General features: G+C 56.3%; 1 protein-coding gene across 1 annotated transcript; it reads left to right on the top strand.

The window, feature by feature from the left end:
• Positions 1-4,565, top strand: LOC125121986 (uncharacterized). The gene is made up of 4 exons (XM_047770254.1): positions 1-15; positions 143-510; positions 3,597-3,823; positions 4,425-4,565. The coding sequence occupies exons 1-4, from the start codon at positions 1-3 to the stop codon at positions 4,544-4,546; spliced, it is 732 nt and encodes a 243-aa protein (XP_047626210.1). The 3' UTR covers positions 4,547-4,565.
• Positions 4,566-14,143: the final 9,578 nt, after the last annotated feature.

Here is a 14,143-nt window from a genome sequence, read left to right on the forward strand (position 1 = left end):
ATGGTGGCCCCAAGGGTGAGCCCCTCGGGCGCGAGGGTCGAGGGAGACGGACCAGCAGCTCCGGGGAGGTGGTGAGGAGGAAGACGGGATCTCCCGGATGCTCAGCCCCACAAGAGCAGCCCGAGTGTCCCGGCCCCTCTAGCGGGAGGAGCTTGACGGGGGCCTCGCGGCGCAGCAGCCCCGACGTGGCTCCATCTCCCCCGGAAACCCCTGCGGGAGGCGCTGGCGCTGCAGGGCGCTTCCACCCCCGGGGACTTCCTCCAGCAGCTGCCTCTCTCCTCCCCTCGGCGGCGTGACAGCCTCGGCCTGCCGGTCTCCCGGATGGGCTGGGGGGCGGGCACAGGCACCCCGGCCACTTTGGAGGCTCGGGAAGAGGTTCGTAGAAGAGGCTGAGCGGACGGAGCGGAGGCGGTGCCAGGCGCCAGGCGTCCACCTGCGAGGAAGGCGCAGCGGCCGTGGGAGCCTGGGCGGCGGTGGCGGCAGCATTGTGCTCCGAGCTGCAGTGAGTGTGTGAGTGTGCATGTGTGTGTGCCTGTGTGTGCCGAGTCCCTCCAGACCTCACTCCAATTCCCATATTGCTCCCCAGAGCCCTAATGTGATTAACTTAAACGGAGGCCTCCTGCTTCCCTGACTGAAGCAGAAACATCCGTAGGTCTGGCACCCACGTGAGGACACTGAACACAACCTGGACCGGCTGTCCCAACTCACTAACCTCTGACCCTGGCCACTCCCCAACGACTCTGCCAGAATTTCTCTGTAGCCAATTCTCTGAGCATCCAAACGCCCCCACAAGTTAGAAGGGCCCCTGCCTCAGAGGTGAACCAGCTTAGATTGATGAGCTGGGGACAGGCCACCCACAGCTACAGGCTGAACCTCCCGCTCAGGGTTCAGGGTGCACCAGGTCTCATCGCATCCTGCCCCAGGGCCACCACTGGAGGCTGGGGACCCTTTTATGTCTTGGCTGTGTGCTCAGAGGATAGGCACAGTGGATGGGGAGCTCTCAGGAATATTGTTTGGGGTCAGTCTACTGTGACCCTGGAACTAGGGAGCAGGAGGAAGAGGGAGGCCAGAAGGAGGTGCTGGCCTCTGGAGAAAAGGGGAAAGACGGAACCAGAGAGACAAAGGCAGAGGGAGACCCACAGACCGACTCCAGGGAGGTGGAGAGGGAGCTGTGAGCTTTGCCCCTCTTCTGTCGCTGCAGAGAAACTGGGAGGGGAGCCAGCCAGCCAAGCCTAGAAAGAAAGGGGGTGGGAGAGCTGCAGCTGCATGCAAGCAGGACCCTGCCAGGGCCTCTTCCACAGCAACAGCAACGGGGCGGGGGGAGCGCCAGCCAGGACCCCGCCCCCACCCCCCACCGCCTGCACTCCCAGGGTTCCCTGGACGTCATCTCAGGGCCATTTTGTCCTGGCAACGCTGTCTCTCTGGCCCCTTCCTTGGAGGAGGATGAGGACACAGAGACAGCACTGCAGGGGCTCCAGGGAGGGTCTCCTTCCCAACAGCCAGGTCACTCCTGCCTCCAAGCTCTCCCAGATTTCTCAGGCCCTGACCCACCCACATGTCACCCCCTCACCATGGGACAAGGCAGAGGGGTACAGCGCTTTGGAGGAGGTTGGCAGGAGGAGAGCAGATGTTAGGACTCTCAGTTCCCAACAGTCCCCAAGCAAGGGGGATCCCCATCGCTCCCCCCCCGCCCCCCGCCCCGCCGCACACACACACACACACACACACACAACCACAAAAGCTCTGGAGGAAAGCTGGGGGGCATCGGAGAAGTAGGTGGAGAGGTAGCAGGTGAGCCCGCCCCTAGCAGGCCCTGCCTTTGCTCTTGGCCATGACCTCCAGCGAAGTGCCTGGCACTGCTGAAGTCTGTGCCAGGCCTAAGGAATGGGGGGGGGGGGTTCCTCCTCTTTGGGGGGCCTGCAGCCTCCACAGCCTCCCCACCCTGGCGCCAGAGGAAGTAGATGCAGTGTGAGATGTGAGGGCTTAATCCACAGCAAGTGGAAGGAAGTTTAATCAGAAAGAATCACTGATTGAATGTCCTAAACTAAGAGAAGACAGACAGGCTGAGGGGTGACCTGCCTAGACTAAAAGAGGAATCTTCCTTGGGGGATTCTTTTTTTTTTTTTTTTTTTAACTGCGAGTCATTCACTTTATTATTATTTATTTATTTATTTATTTTTAGAGCCACACCTGCTGCATATGAAAGTTCCCAGAATAAGGGTCAAATCAGAACTGCAGCTGCAGGCCTACACCACAGCCACAGCCATGCCAGATCTGAGCCACATCCACGCCAAATCTGAGCCACATCCACAACCTATGCCACAGCTTGCAGCAATGCCGGATCTGTATCCCACTGAGCGAGGCCAGGGATCAAACCCGCAGCCACATGGCTACCAGTCGGATTCAATAACTCCCTGAGCCACAAGGGGAACTCCATTAGGAGGATTCTTAAGACTTTTCAGCCCTCAGGAAACGAACAACTGGTGCTTTTAAACCGAAGGAAGGAAGAGAGGGTGGGAAGAAAGAGAAGGAAATGCTTTCTAGATTCAGCCCTTCCCTACAAGGAGAACCTGATGAAAAAGGCTTGGGACAGAGTCCTTCATTTCATCCACCTGCCAGCAGGAGGTGTCCTTGAACCAATGACCCTCCAGAGAGGAAGGGAAGGGACTGGGGCTGATGGGGCCAGGAGGCCAGGAGGCCAGGCCTGTCCCTGCCTGGAGCTTCTCCCCAGCTCTGGTCCCGCCACACCCCACCATGCCCCACACAGCTTCACACCCTGTGTCTCAGCTCCTGAAAGTCAATGACATCCTGCCCCCTGTGCCAGGCCCAACAGGGCACAGAAATGTGTCTTTGAGAGTTTGGTGCCTCAGGGGAAGTTACATGTTCTCATTCCATTGTCATCACCAGAGGAGACCAGAACCCCAAAGAGAGTAGCTACAGCATCCCCAGAAACTTCTAGAAAGCTTTAGCAAGGATCCCAAGGCTTCCACGTTCAACACTTGTGGAGGTAGGGAGAGGGTCCTAACCCAGAAGTTGGGCTTTCGATTTCAATCTCTTTCTCCTCAAAGCACTCGAAGCACCAGAAACTGCATCTAGTAGGTTCTCAAACACACCCCAGCCCCATCTCTCCTTACAGGCCCCCAAGCATCAAGGACAGAGATGCAGGATTCCACAGAATGGATCAGATGCAGATGCTCAGACATAAGGAACTGAAGATAGGGATGAGCCTGCGCAGGGTCTGGTCCATCACAGGAGCGTCCAATCAGACCCAACCTCTCTGTAGTCCCTAAGTGGGTGCCTGACAACAGTCCCGCAGCTCCTCACCTCGGCCTCCTCAATGGAGCTTTTAAAAAGCTGGCCACCACCCTCGGAGGGTCAACCACTTCTCTGGGGACACTTTGTCCCCGCCCTGTCCAGGCTCCCACAGACCCTCAGGCCTGTGTCCCAGCCCCGCCACCCTCCTGGGACCCCTATCTTCCTCCCTCTGCGTCGCCTCATCAGCTGGAGTCCAGCTGGCAAGCAGGCTGTGCTGTGGGTCTGGCCAAGGCTTGAAGGAGGAGGAATTTCTTCTCCATATCCCGCTCTTGTTCACACAGCCCAGAGACCTGGATTCAGAATGCAGGCCAGGGAGGAGATTCCAGAGTCCGGATCCAGGTGGAATGGAGGCCACATTCACAGAGGGGGGATGAAGGGGGGCTGCTCTCCTCCCCACCCCACCCCCACGTAGAAGCAAGAAAAGAACGGAAAACTTCCCAGAGGCATCCAGCAAAGGTGTCAAGGAAACAAGAGAGCAGGTCACAGCCACCAGCTCCCTGGGGACAGGGTAAGCACAGATTCTCCTCTGTCCCATGTCCCCAGGGCCACAGTGCCCCCGGCTGGTTTTGTCTGTGGGGAGACAAAGGCGGCTCCTGTGAGGGGAGAACAGCTCCGGCATCTGATTGGAGGCTCTGGGTCCTGCTTTCACACCCAGAGATGCGCAGAGGCTGTTCCTGGAGCCCCCCAACCCACCCCACCCCAGCCTTGTTCCTCCATCAGATGGGGAGAGCTCCAGCCACTCCAGGCTCTTGCTCACCAGTTAGTTTCACCACCCTCCCAGCCAGAGCGATTCCTCCTGTGGCCTCCAGGGGGCTCCCACTTGGGTCTCACTTCCAAGACCAGAGGGCCTCAGCTAGGGATGGCTTTCCCTAGCCCCATTCATAGTTAAACCGCTCAACCCATTCAAGGTCTAGGACTCCCACACAGCAACTGAACGGGGTCCTTGCAGAGCTGGGGTCCCATCTCATAGGGGCTCCAGTGTCACCCTTTGATCACCCTGCTAAAGTCCTTCCGTCCCTCCAGCTCCCAGTCCCTGTGTAACACCAGCAGGTTCATGACTTCATAGCACTATCTCTCACTTCCTGACTGTCTCACGCCCTTTCCACCAGATTGCCAGCTCCCAGAGGACCTCGTCCTTCATGGTTGCACTCCCACCCAGCTAGCACCCAGCACCCAGCACCCAGCACTCAGCACCCAGCACTCAGCATGGTGCAGGGCCTATGGTCAATAAACATGAGTCACTTGGTCGATTGATTTGTTGATTTGATTGCATGAGTAGAAGGAAGAAGGAAGGAAGGCCATTCCTGCTTCCAGATCCACTGTGTCCCTGCCCCAGCCCTAGATTCCGGCCAGTGGAGAATGTTATTTTCAAGGTTCTTACTGCTACGGCACCAGAACAGTGAGCTCTTTATTCAAGTCCACTCCACTTGCCCCCGACAAGGGGCCCACCTCCCTGTTGTGCAGCAGTGCCCCAGTATCCAGTACTGATGCCAGTTAAACTTGAAAGAGACTCAGCCTCTTTCTCTGTCCCCCAAACCCCAACACACACGTAAGGACACTGAGGCCCAGAGAGGTAGGAGTTACACAACTAAAATGTAGTTGTGCCAGAAAAGTTCGAGGGTTGCCCCCCCCCCCCGCCGATTCCTGGCTTGCTGCTTTTCCAAGCACAACAGGGCAGACGGAGGAGAAGAGGGTGAGAAGAGGAAACGCTTCGTCTCTAGGGATATCCCAAGGAGATGAGCCCATAAGTTCTCTTTCTCCTTTTTGCAGCTCCAAACACAGGTCTCTGACCCATGAGAGGCAGGAAGTTCCTCCTGATACCTAACCTCCATCCCCACTGGCAAATTCCAGACCGTTTTTCTCTTGGACTGCCCTGCCTGGGGAAGAACAGCTGGGTCCCTCTCTGCACAATAAATGCCTTCAGACCCTGGCGACTCATTATTCAAGCCCCCATCCCCTCCCCACCCCCACCCCTCTCTAGTGCGCAGGCTGAGAACCCCGGGTCCTCTGGGCCCCTTTCCAAATTACTTCCATCACCACCCAGCAGCTGACGTGATAAACGGTGTGTGGGGGAGGGATGGGAAAGACCTGGAGTGATGGTGGGTATTGATCCATCGGTGAGCTGGAGGCCTGCACTGCCTCCTGGGGTTAGGCCAGAGCATCTGAGGGTGGAGAAGTGAGAACAGGGGCCCTGAGGTCATCCTGGTTGTCCCTCTGCCCCTGGGGTGTTTGTTGCAGGGCCCAGCATGGAGACTGCAGACCTAGGAGCTAGGCTGCTGGGTCTGAGCCCAGGCTCCTGCAATGAGATTAAAGCAGGGGCTGTCTAATTGATTCTGCTGGAACCAGGAGAAGGAGTGAGATGAATGGAGGGGGCAAGAGAAGAGGGAGGGAGGAGGGAGGAGGGGGGCAGGGGAGGGTCCGGTCTGGGAAGCCCAGTTGCATCAGAACTGCCTAATACAATTACCGCCCACCCCGCCCCCACCCTCTCCCACTCAGCCCCCTCCCCTTCCTGGGAAACCAGCCCACTGACAGTCTGCCCCTGAACTGGACAGAGAGGGCAGCTGGGTGTGGGAGGACTGAAGGAGAAGAGCTGAGTTAAAGCCCCCAGTCCGAGGACCCAAGACGACACAGACAGGCAGAGATAGTGACAGTGACTGGCAGACAGCGAGAGCCATCAGAGACAGAGCAGGTGGAGTGGATGCAGACAGATAAGCACATCCCTCCTACCCTCCTATTCTCCCCTGATGGCCTCCCTCCCTCCCACTCACCCCTCTCCCACCAGGGCATCACTGGGCTCCTCTCCTGCCCCCCTCCCCAACTATTGTTTCGGCAGAGGGAGGAAATGGGACCCCAGGAATTCCCTGGTCCCCACTCATCCGAGGACCTGTGCCCTGCAGACATCCAGAGATCTGTGAGGAGGAAGCAGGGCTGGGAGGAGCCAGGCCACTGAGACAGATCCCAGGTGGACCCCACGATGGAGATGAGGACAGGAGAGGGGAAACAGAGCCTCCGAGAGAGATTCAGACGGGAAAGGCAGTGAGGCTGAGACCACCCAAGACCAGAGACGCGAAAGAGCCGGTGAGGGTGGTGAGGAGGCCAGCAAATAGAAGGCAGGAGGAAGAGCAGGTCAAGGAGACAGGAAGGAGGTGGAGGGCTCCCACCATTCCCCAAAGAGCCTCAGGGAAGGGCCAGCATCAGGGAAGGGGCAGAGGACAGGAATGAAGAAAGAGGAGAGAAAGTACTGCGTGCCGCCAGCCAGCCCACCAGGGAAACCAAGGCATGAAACAAAGTGACACAGCCTCATGTTCTGGCTCCAGGAGCAAGCAGGGCCCAGGGTGGAGTGTGAGCTGAGACCCTCAAGGGCCCAGCCACAGCCCCTGTGGTCAAGACGAAATCTAGTTTGGAGTTCCTGTTGTGGCTCGGCAGGTTAAGAGCCTGACTAGTATCTGTGAGGATGAGGGTTTGATCCCTGGCCTCCCTTGGTGGGTTAAAGCATCCAGCGTTGCTGAGAGCTGCGGTGTAGGTCGCAGACTCGGATCTGGCATTGCTGTGGCTGTGACGTAAGCTGGCTGCTGCAGCTCCAATTTGACCCCTAGCTTGGCACCTCCATATGCCACAGGTGTGGCCAAAAAAAAAAAGGACCCAAAAAACCTCAAGGCTCTCAGGGCCCTTGCTTCCAGGCTAGAACAGACTAGAAGGCCACCGCTGGTCTGGGGGCCAGGGCCAAAACCAGCTCCTGGAAGGACCTCAAGCACCCCGAGATGTAAATCCTTGCCCAAAGCCAGGGGACCTGGTATGCCCTGCCCAGACCCTGCATCAGACACGCGTAAAATCCCTGCATCCCTCCAGTCAAGGCTGGAGCTCTCCCGGGACCTGCCCATCCGTTTCCATTTTCTCCCCTGACCTGAAGGGTACAACACAAACTTCCTCTTCTCCCTCCTAAAAGGGTTCCAGATGCCCTCTGTGACCCACGTGAGCCTGGCTTCTGGCACGTTCTAGTCTCACTCTGTCTGGGTTCTTCCTTGTAGAGCAGGACAGACCTGGCCCCAGACAGACCAGAAAGAAGGAGGTTGCTGATGCAGCCTCCCTGGGGCACCCCAGCTCCATTCCAGCCCTGTGGATGGATGAGCAAGGTCCTGAGGCCGTGAGGGGTGAGGACTCCGACCCACGGGCAAGAGCAAAACCCTCAACTAGGCTCAGGGCCGAGCTCCCCGGAGTCCGAGTCTTCATCTGGGGAGCAGGTATGGCTGCATTTATTTCCCTGTCTTACCTCCCAGTGCAGTTGAAAGCGCTCCAGGAGACAAGGATGGGAAGTGTCACCTCCTTGTCCCCACTCTCACCTCCCAAATAGAAGAAATGAGGAACAAAGGCGGCAGAGACCAGGGTCTAAATCCCAACCCTGATATTTACCAGCTATGTGACCTTGAAGAGATGATGTGTCTATTCTTATTTCCTCTCCTATAAAATGGAGACAAGGATCCTAACCTCAGGGATGGTTGTGAGGATTCAATTAAATGTGAAAAGACCTGGCACTGGACTTGACTCATCAAGGCCCCTTGGGGAGCTACTGGGTAAATATCTCAGAACCTGGGACCAGGAAGGGCTCCCTGGGGTGACTGTAAAAGCAAGTTCACCTGCCCTGCAACCCTTCCTGGGTCTGCTGGCTTCCTTCAAACTGTACGTCCTACCCCCACCAGACAGACCGTCCCTGCCAGGGCCCTGGGCAAAAGCACCGTGTCTGGAACACGTAGTTCACACTGCCTTCTGGGGAATGGACGTCCGAGGAAGAGAAGCCAGGAGTCCTAGCAGGATGAAGCCAAAACAGCATGGTTAGGAAGATGCTGGAAGCAGGCCAGAGGAGCAGTAGAACAGGGGCACTTGAGCCCAGAAGAGGCTGGAACTCAGGAGGGAGAAATGACAGGATGCCTCTCAAGCAGAGAAGCAAGAAAAGAAAGTGTGGCAGTGAGGACCTGAGCATCCCACTCTCACTGAAGTTAATCAGAAAGATATATTCAGGACTAAGCAGGAAATACTCAAGTTAGACAACAGGCAGAACTTCCGAAGAGACACAACACTGCCCGAGAGGCCTCTCTTTTCCCCCTACTACTCCCCCCACTCTCCTCTTCTAAACCCCAAATGAGATTTGAGTCTCCAACTTCCTATGATGTAGCATAAAACCTCAGTAATAGCAATCTCTCCTCTCACCTTAGCAGGAAAATAGGCTGGCCCTACTCTCCTGGTCCCCAAATCTCCAGCCTTACTCAGCCCAGCACCCTCTGTATGGATTCTCTTACTGAAACCAAAACCCATGCCTACCATCCATGGCTGTCTTAGGTCTCTGGAGTAGGGGACCACTTCCCATCCAAACAGCCACTCCTTATCCATCAGCCAGGCTTTGCCAAGACCACTCCACCTAGTTCTGTCTAGCACCAGACTGTCCCCTTACTTACGTTTCCATGGCTGGGAGGCAGAGGAAAGTGTGCACAGGCTGAGGATGCCTGAAATCTTCTTTCTTTTTTTTTTTCAGGGCCACACCTGAGGCATATGGAAGTTCCCAGGCTAGGGGTCGAATCGAAGCTGCAGCTGCCAGCCTATACCACAGCCACAGAAGCACTGGATCCAAGCCACATCTGCAACCTACGCTGCAGCTTAAATCAACGCAAGATCCTTAACCCACTGTGCGAGGCCAGGGATTGAACCTGCATCCTCATGGATACTAGTCGGATTCTTAACCCACTGAGCCACAATGGGAACGCTCTGAAGATTTCTAAGAAAGAGCTGTGACTGGGTTGAAAACAGTGTACATTGAGCTTAAGAAGCCAAAGGAAAGACACAGACATGAGCCTGGAAAGAGAGGAATTATATACAACACACACAGACACACATAAAACACACCCCCAGAGGACAAGGTAAGGGTCCTGGAGCAGAAGAGCCAGGGCTGGAACCCTGTAGACAAAGAGTGGGCAGCCAGGACAGGAAGAAATGGAAGGGGTTAGCGCCGAGTACCCACAGAAGGAGAAACATAGATGCCAAAGGAACTTTCTGGCCATTTTGCACCCCAAATGACATGCAGATAAGATGCAGAAGAGTATGCAAATGAGGTTGCTTGGCAGGGAATTAATCTACATCCTGCTTGACTATAAGGAGATGTCAGCGTGGGGCTGTGGCTGCCCTGGAAGAACCACACCGTCTTCCTCCCCCAGATCCCCATCTCCTTGGAGGAGGCCCCCCCCCCTCCATTCTTGGGCTGCAGGGAGGAGGGCTACCTGGGGCCTCTCCTCCCCATTTGTTTGTTTGTTGCCTTATAGGGCCACACCCGCCGCATATGGAAGTTCCCAGACTAGGGGTCGAATTGGAGCACCGCTGCCAGCCTACACCACAGTCACAGCTACATGGGATCCGAGCCGCGTCTGCCACATACGCTACAGCTCACAGCAACGCTGGATCCTTAACCCACTGATCGAGGCCAGGGATTGAACCCACATCCTCAAGGATACTAGTCAGGTTCATAACCCACTAACCCACAAAGGGAACTCCCTCTCCTCGCCCGTAGACCCCTGGGCTTCCTCATAGCTCTGTCCCTCACACTCCAAACTTCCTCTTCTGCAAGAAGCTTGCCCTCAGCCCCACAGAAGGGGGACCCTGCCTCCCATGGAGAGAAGCTTTCTGTTGATGAAAAGAGGAAGAGAGGCGGCAAGGGGAAATCAATAGATCTACGATGGGGGCAGGTCAGGCGGCAGATGCCCTCCAGACCAGGCCAACCAGGGGCCCTCCTGGCTTCAAGTTCTTCCAGAAGAGAGACCCCCACACTCCTCAGATCCTCCTGCTCTCTGGCATCACAGCCCCGGCTGCTGGGAAGTGCTTCCCAAGGTCTGACCGCCCACATCTCCTTGCTGCTGGCTTCCCATCTCACATCCTTCAGTGGCCTCAAGGCCGTAGCCAAGACAGCTGACCTTCGAGGAAGAGAGACTAGGAGGCCCTGCATCTGGATCCCAGGAAAGGCTACATCTTCCAGTTCCCCTCGCCGGTCACAGCTCTGCTTCCTACCAGCCTCGCTCTACTGCAGGGGAGGGAAGCCCCGGCCCAGAGAAGGGAGGCTGACGCTTCCGGGGAAGTTGGCCCACTGAACACACACATTTACTTCTGCTCCTTCTTTTCTTTTTGGCTGCCCCACGGCATGCAGAAGTTCCCGGGTTAGGGATCGAACCCATGCCACAGCAGCGACAATGCCAGATCCTTCACCCACTGAACCACCAGGGAACTCCATACTTTTGCTCCCTCTTGAAACTCCTCTAAAGCAACAGAAAAGGTATTTCTTAAATCAAAGCATAAAACCTGGAGGACCGAAAAAAGAGCCAAAAGAAGGAAGAGGAGCCAACAGGAACGAGGCCCAGCACGGTGCACCCACTGCGGTTGTTGAGAACTACGATCCCTCTGGTCCAGTGGGTAAGTCGTTACTGCACCCCCACCCTCCCAATGCTCTAGCCCCTCCCCTGGACCTGAAAAGGCTAATTCTTGGCCCGAGAGGGGCCTCAGGACCCGCTCCAGCCTCCCAGGGCAGTCCCTAGGATCCCTTGTTAAATATTTTGATTATCGCCCCTGACAACAGTGTCACAATTCTGGGAGCTGGAAAGCAGATGGATGCGTGGGAACCATGAGTCTGAGAAAGCTGAACCCTGAGCTAGCTGCAGGAAAAGCCAAGGAGCCACCAGATTCTTCAGTGCAGAACCTCCCGTAGGCTCAGGATGGGTGGCATCAGAATATCTTGGCGGGGAGGGGGTGAACGTCAAACCAGAATTGGTAAGACACTGAAGAAGTGGCTAAATTCTCTCCCTGCCCCTCAGCCAAAGACAAGAGGTATATTCACTGGAAAGGGTCAGGCAGCAGGCGCTGGCCCCGGGACCACCAAGCGTGATTGAGGGCATGGGTACTAATAGGAAAGGGGGGCAGCCAGGCCTGTACCTGCCCCCAGGAAGAGAAGTGGAAACTTTTCTGGAGTGCTTGCAAGCCCGAGAGAAGAGACCCAAAGATATCCACAGCACTTTCCCCGATGCAGCAGCCCAGGGAAGCCCTTGGGGGCTTCATTCCCACCCCCTTTAAACTCCCACTTGAAATATAAGCGGGGAAACCCAGGCTCCCAGGCATCTGAGGAAAGCTTAGCAGAGAAGCCACAGAGACCAAAAGCAACTTGGAGAAAGTAGGTGGAATTCAGGGACAAGAAAACTTCAAGAAAAAGTCATCTCAGAGAGATCAGAGAAGAAAATGCATCCATGAAAAAAGAACAACAGGTAATAAAATATAAAGAATGAAAAGAATAGTCAAGAGTTCCCGCTGTGGCTCAGCGAGTTATGGACCCAGCTTGTATCCATGAGGATGTGGGTTGGATCCCTGGCCTCACTCGGTGAGTCAGGGATTCGGCTTTGCTGTGGCTGTGGCATAGGCCAGCAGCCACAGCTCTGATTCCACCCCGAGCCTGGGAGCTTCCATATGCCACTGGTGTGGCCCTAAAAAGAAAAAAAAAAAAAAATTCCGGAGCTCCCACTGTGGCTCAGTGGATTACGAACCCAACTAGTATCTATGAGGTTGCGTGTTTGATCCCTGGCCTCACTTTTGAGCTGTGGTGTAGGTCATAGGTGTGGCTCAGATCTTTGCTTTGGCTTTGGTGTAGGCCAGCAGCTGCAGCTCTGATTCGAACCCTAGCCTGGGAACTTCCGTATGCTGTAGGTGCGGCCCTAAAAAGACAAAAAGAAAAGGAAAAAAAAAGGAATATTCAGAGAGCAACAATAATTTTGAATTTTAAAGCATGGAGCCAGGTGGAGGGCTATTGCTAGGCACCCATGATGGGAACCATCTGGAGACCCGCAAGGGACTGGACACCCAGACACAGTGAGGGGTCCAAAGGCCCAGGAGGAGACAGAGGGTCCAAGGCTGGGGCTGCAAAGAGATGGAAGCAGCCAGCTTGGAGAGCTCGTGGGCACCCCAGGAGCCCCGTCAACCACTGACCCAGCAGCGATGTGTTATAGCGGTAGCCCCAAGAGGCAGAACACCCATCCCGCTGCACAGATAGGAAGGCTGACACTCGGAGCACCCGAGTCACTCTCAGAGTCTAAAACAAGGGAAGCGCAAAGCGGGAATTGAAAGCTCATCTTAACTCAACCTGTGTGCAACAGAACCAGCTATAGCAGGAGTGACTCGCCTCCGGTCTGAGAGCCTGGACATGGGTTCAAGTCCTAGGCATTCACACTTACCAGCTAGGAATCCCGGCTTGATCCTTGCCCTCGGCTTGCCTCTTTCTGCCCACATGTTACCCATCAGAAAGTCCCTCCCAGGGGTCTAGGAGGGCTGGGACACACAGCCCTCTGACCAAGCTCCTGGCTATGGCAGGGTAGTGGAGAGTCCCCAGGGCCCCATTGGTATAGAACCCCCAAGAAGACCATGAGGAACCTGTGGGGTGGACCCTGCCTCTGCCCCAGACTGCCCTGAGAACACCCCTAGCATGGGTCTATTTTTAGCCAGGCCCAGGCAGGGCTGCCAGCCAGCTACCCGGTGTTATTCTAGAACATGGGGTCATCGGTAAAAGGGAGCCACGGCAGAGGCTACAGAAATAGCACCCCTGCCAGGAGGTGCCCTGCAGATTGGAGGGGTGAGAAGAACAGGGGCCCAGGGCAGAGAGTCACAGCCAGGAGGCCTGAGCTGGGACAGAAGTCAGAGTCCCTACAGTATGGGGACAGCAGCAGGGGATGGGGCCTCCCTGGAGCTGGCATCAGGGGGCAGGGAGGGGGCCTGTCTGGTCTCTCCTTGGTAAGTGGGGATGGTGCCATGGAAGACGATGCCAGGGTGAAAGTGAGGAAGAAGATGGAGAGAGTGAGCTGCGAGGAGAGAGAAGGAGCAGAGGAGGGAAAGGAGAGAGAAAGAGACAGAGACAGAATGACTCAGAGAGAGAGCCTGGGGCAAGGGTGAGAGCACCCACTCTTGGGGCTAGCTAGCCTCTGCCAGGCCCATCACCCCCTCCTCCAAGGCACATGGTCTACTTTCTCCCACGAGGGGCTCTCAACCTTGGTGTAGGGACCCTGAGACTGCTCTGCACCCCTGAATCTTTGCAAGACTCCTCCTTCCCCGCACGTGTGAAAGAGGCCAGTCTGAGAGGTAGACATGTGCACGTACAAACACACGCGTATGTGCACACACACACACACACACACACGCACATACACACGCCCCACATGCACAGCCTCCTGGGAAGAGACAGGACAATGGAGAGGGGAGAGGGGTGTCCCTTTGTCCCCCTTCCCTGGCCTTGGGAGCTCAAATACACACAAAGAGCCTCACAAAGGGGAAGCCTGGCTCCCAGGAGGGAAGATAAATGGGGAGAGGAGAGGAGGGAAGAGGGGAGACCCCAGAGCTGGAAATGCCTGGTCGGTGGGCCTGGGAAGCAAGATGGGGGCAGTTCTCACAGCCACAGAGGCCTCTGGAGAGCTTGGGGGGAGGGGAAGCAGGGTGGGGGGATGGGTGGGGCTCACATGCTTGAGGGTAAGGGGCTCCACTCGGCTTTCTGGAGGAAGAGGGCAGAAGTGCCAACCTGCTAATGGCAATTGAAGGAGAGGTGGCTGGATTTCCCTGCCCAGCCTGAGCGAGTGGGCAGCATGCCTCCTCCCATCCTGATCCTAAAGAGGGTAGCTGCCACAAAGGGTCCCCCACCCACTGCTGACTCCGCCTCGGGTCAGGCAGGGAGAAAGGTGGGTGCCTTCAAGGCTGAAGGCCAGGCTGGAAACAGGGGTGTCCTAGAAGAACTGACTGGTCAAAGAAGGTAATGACTTCTCACTCCCAA

This window comes from Phacochoerus africanus, chromosome 3, assembly GCF_016906955.1.
Source record: "Phacochoerus africanus isolate WHEZ1 chromosome 3, ROS_Pafr_v1, whole genome shotgun sequence".
Lineage (NCBI taxonomy): Eukaryota > Metazoa > Chordata > Mammalia > Artiodactyla > Suidae > Phacochoerus > Phacochoerus africanus.

Coding starts and splice junctions, on each gene's coding strand:
- LOC125121986 (XM_047770254.1), top strand. Junction 511..3,596: donor CTCCGAGCTGCAGTGAGTGT/GTGAGTGTGCAT, acceptor TTGTTCACACAG/CCCAGAGACCTGGATTCAGA. Junction 3,824..4,424: donor ACCAGCTCCCTGGGGACAGG/GTAAGCACAGAT, acceptor CCTTTCCACCAG/ATTGCCAGCTCCCAGAGGAC.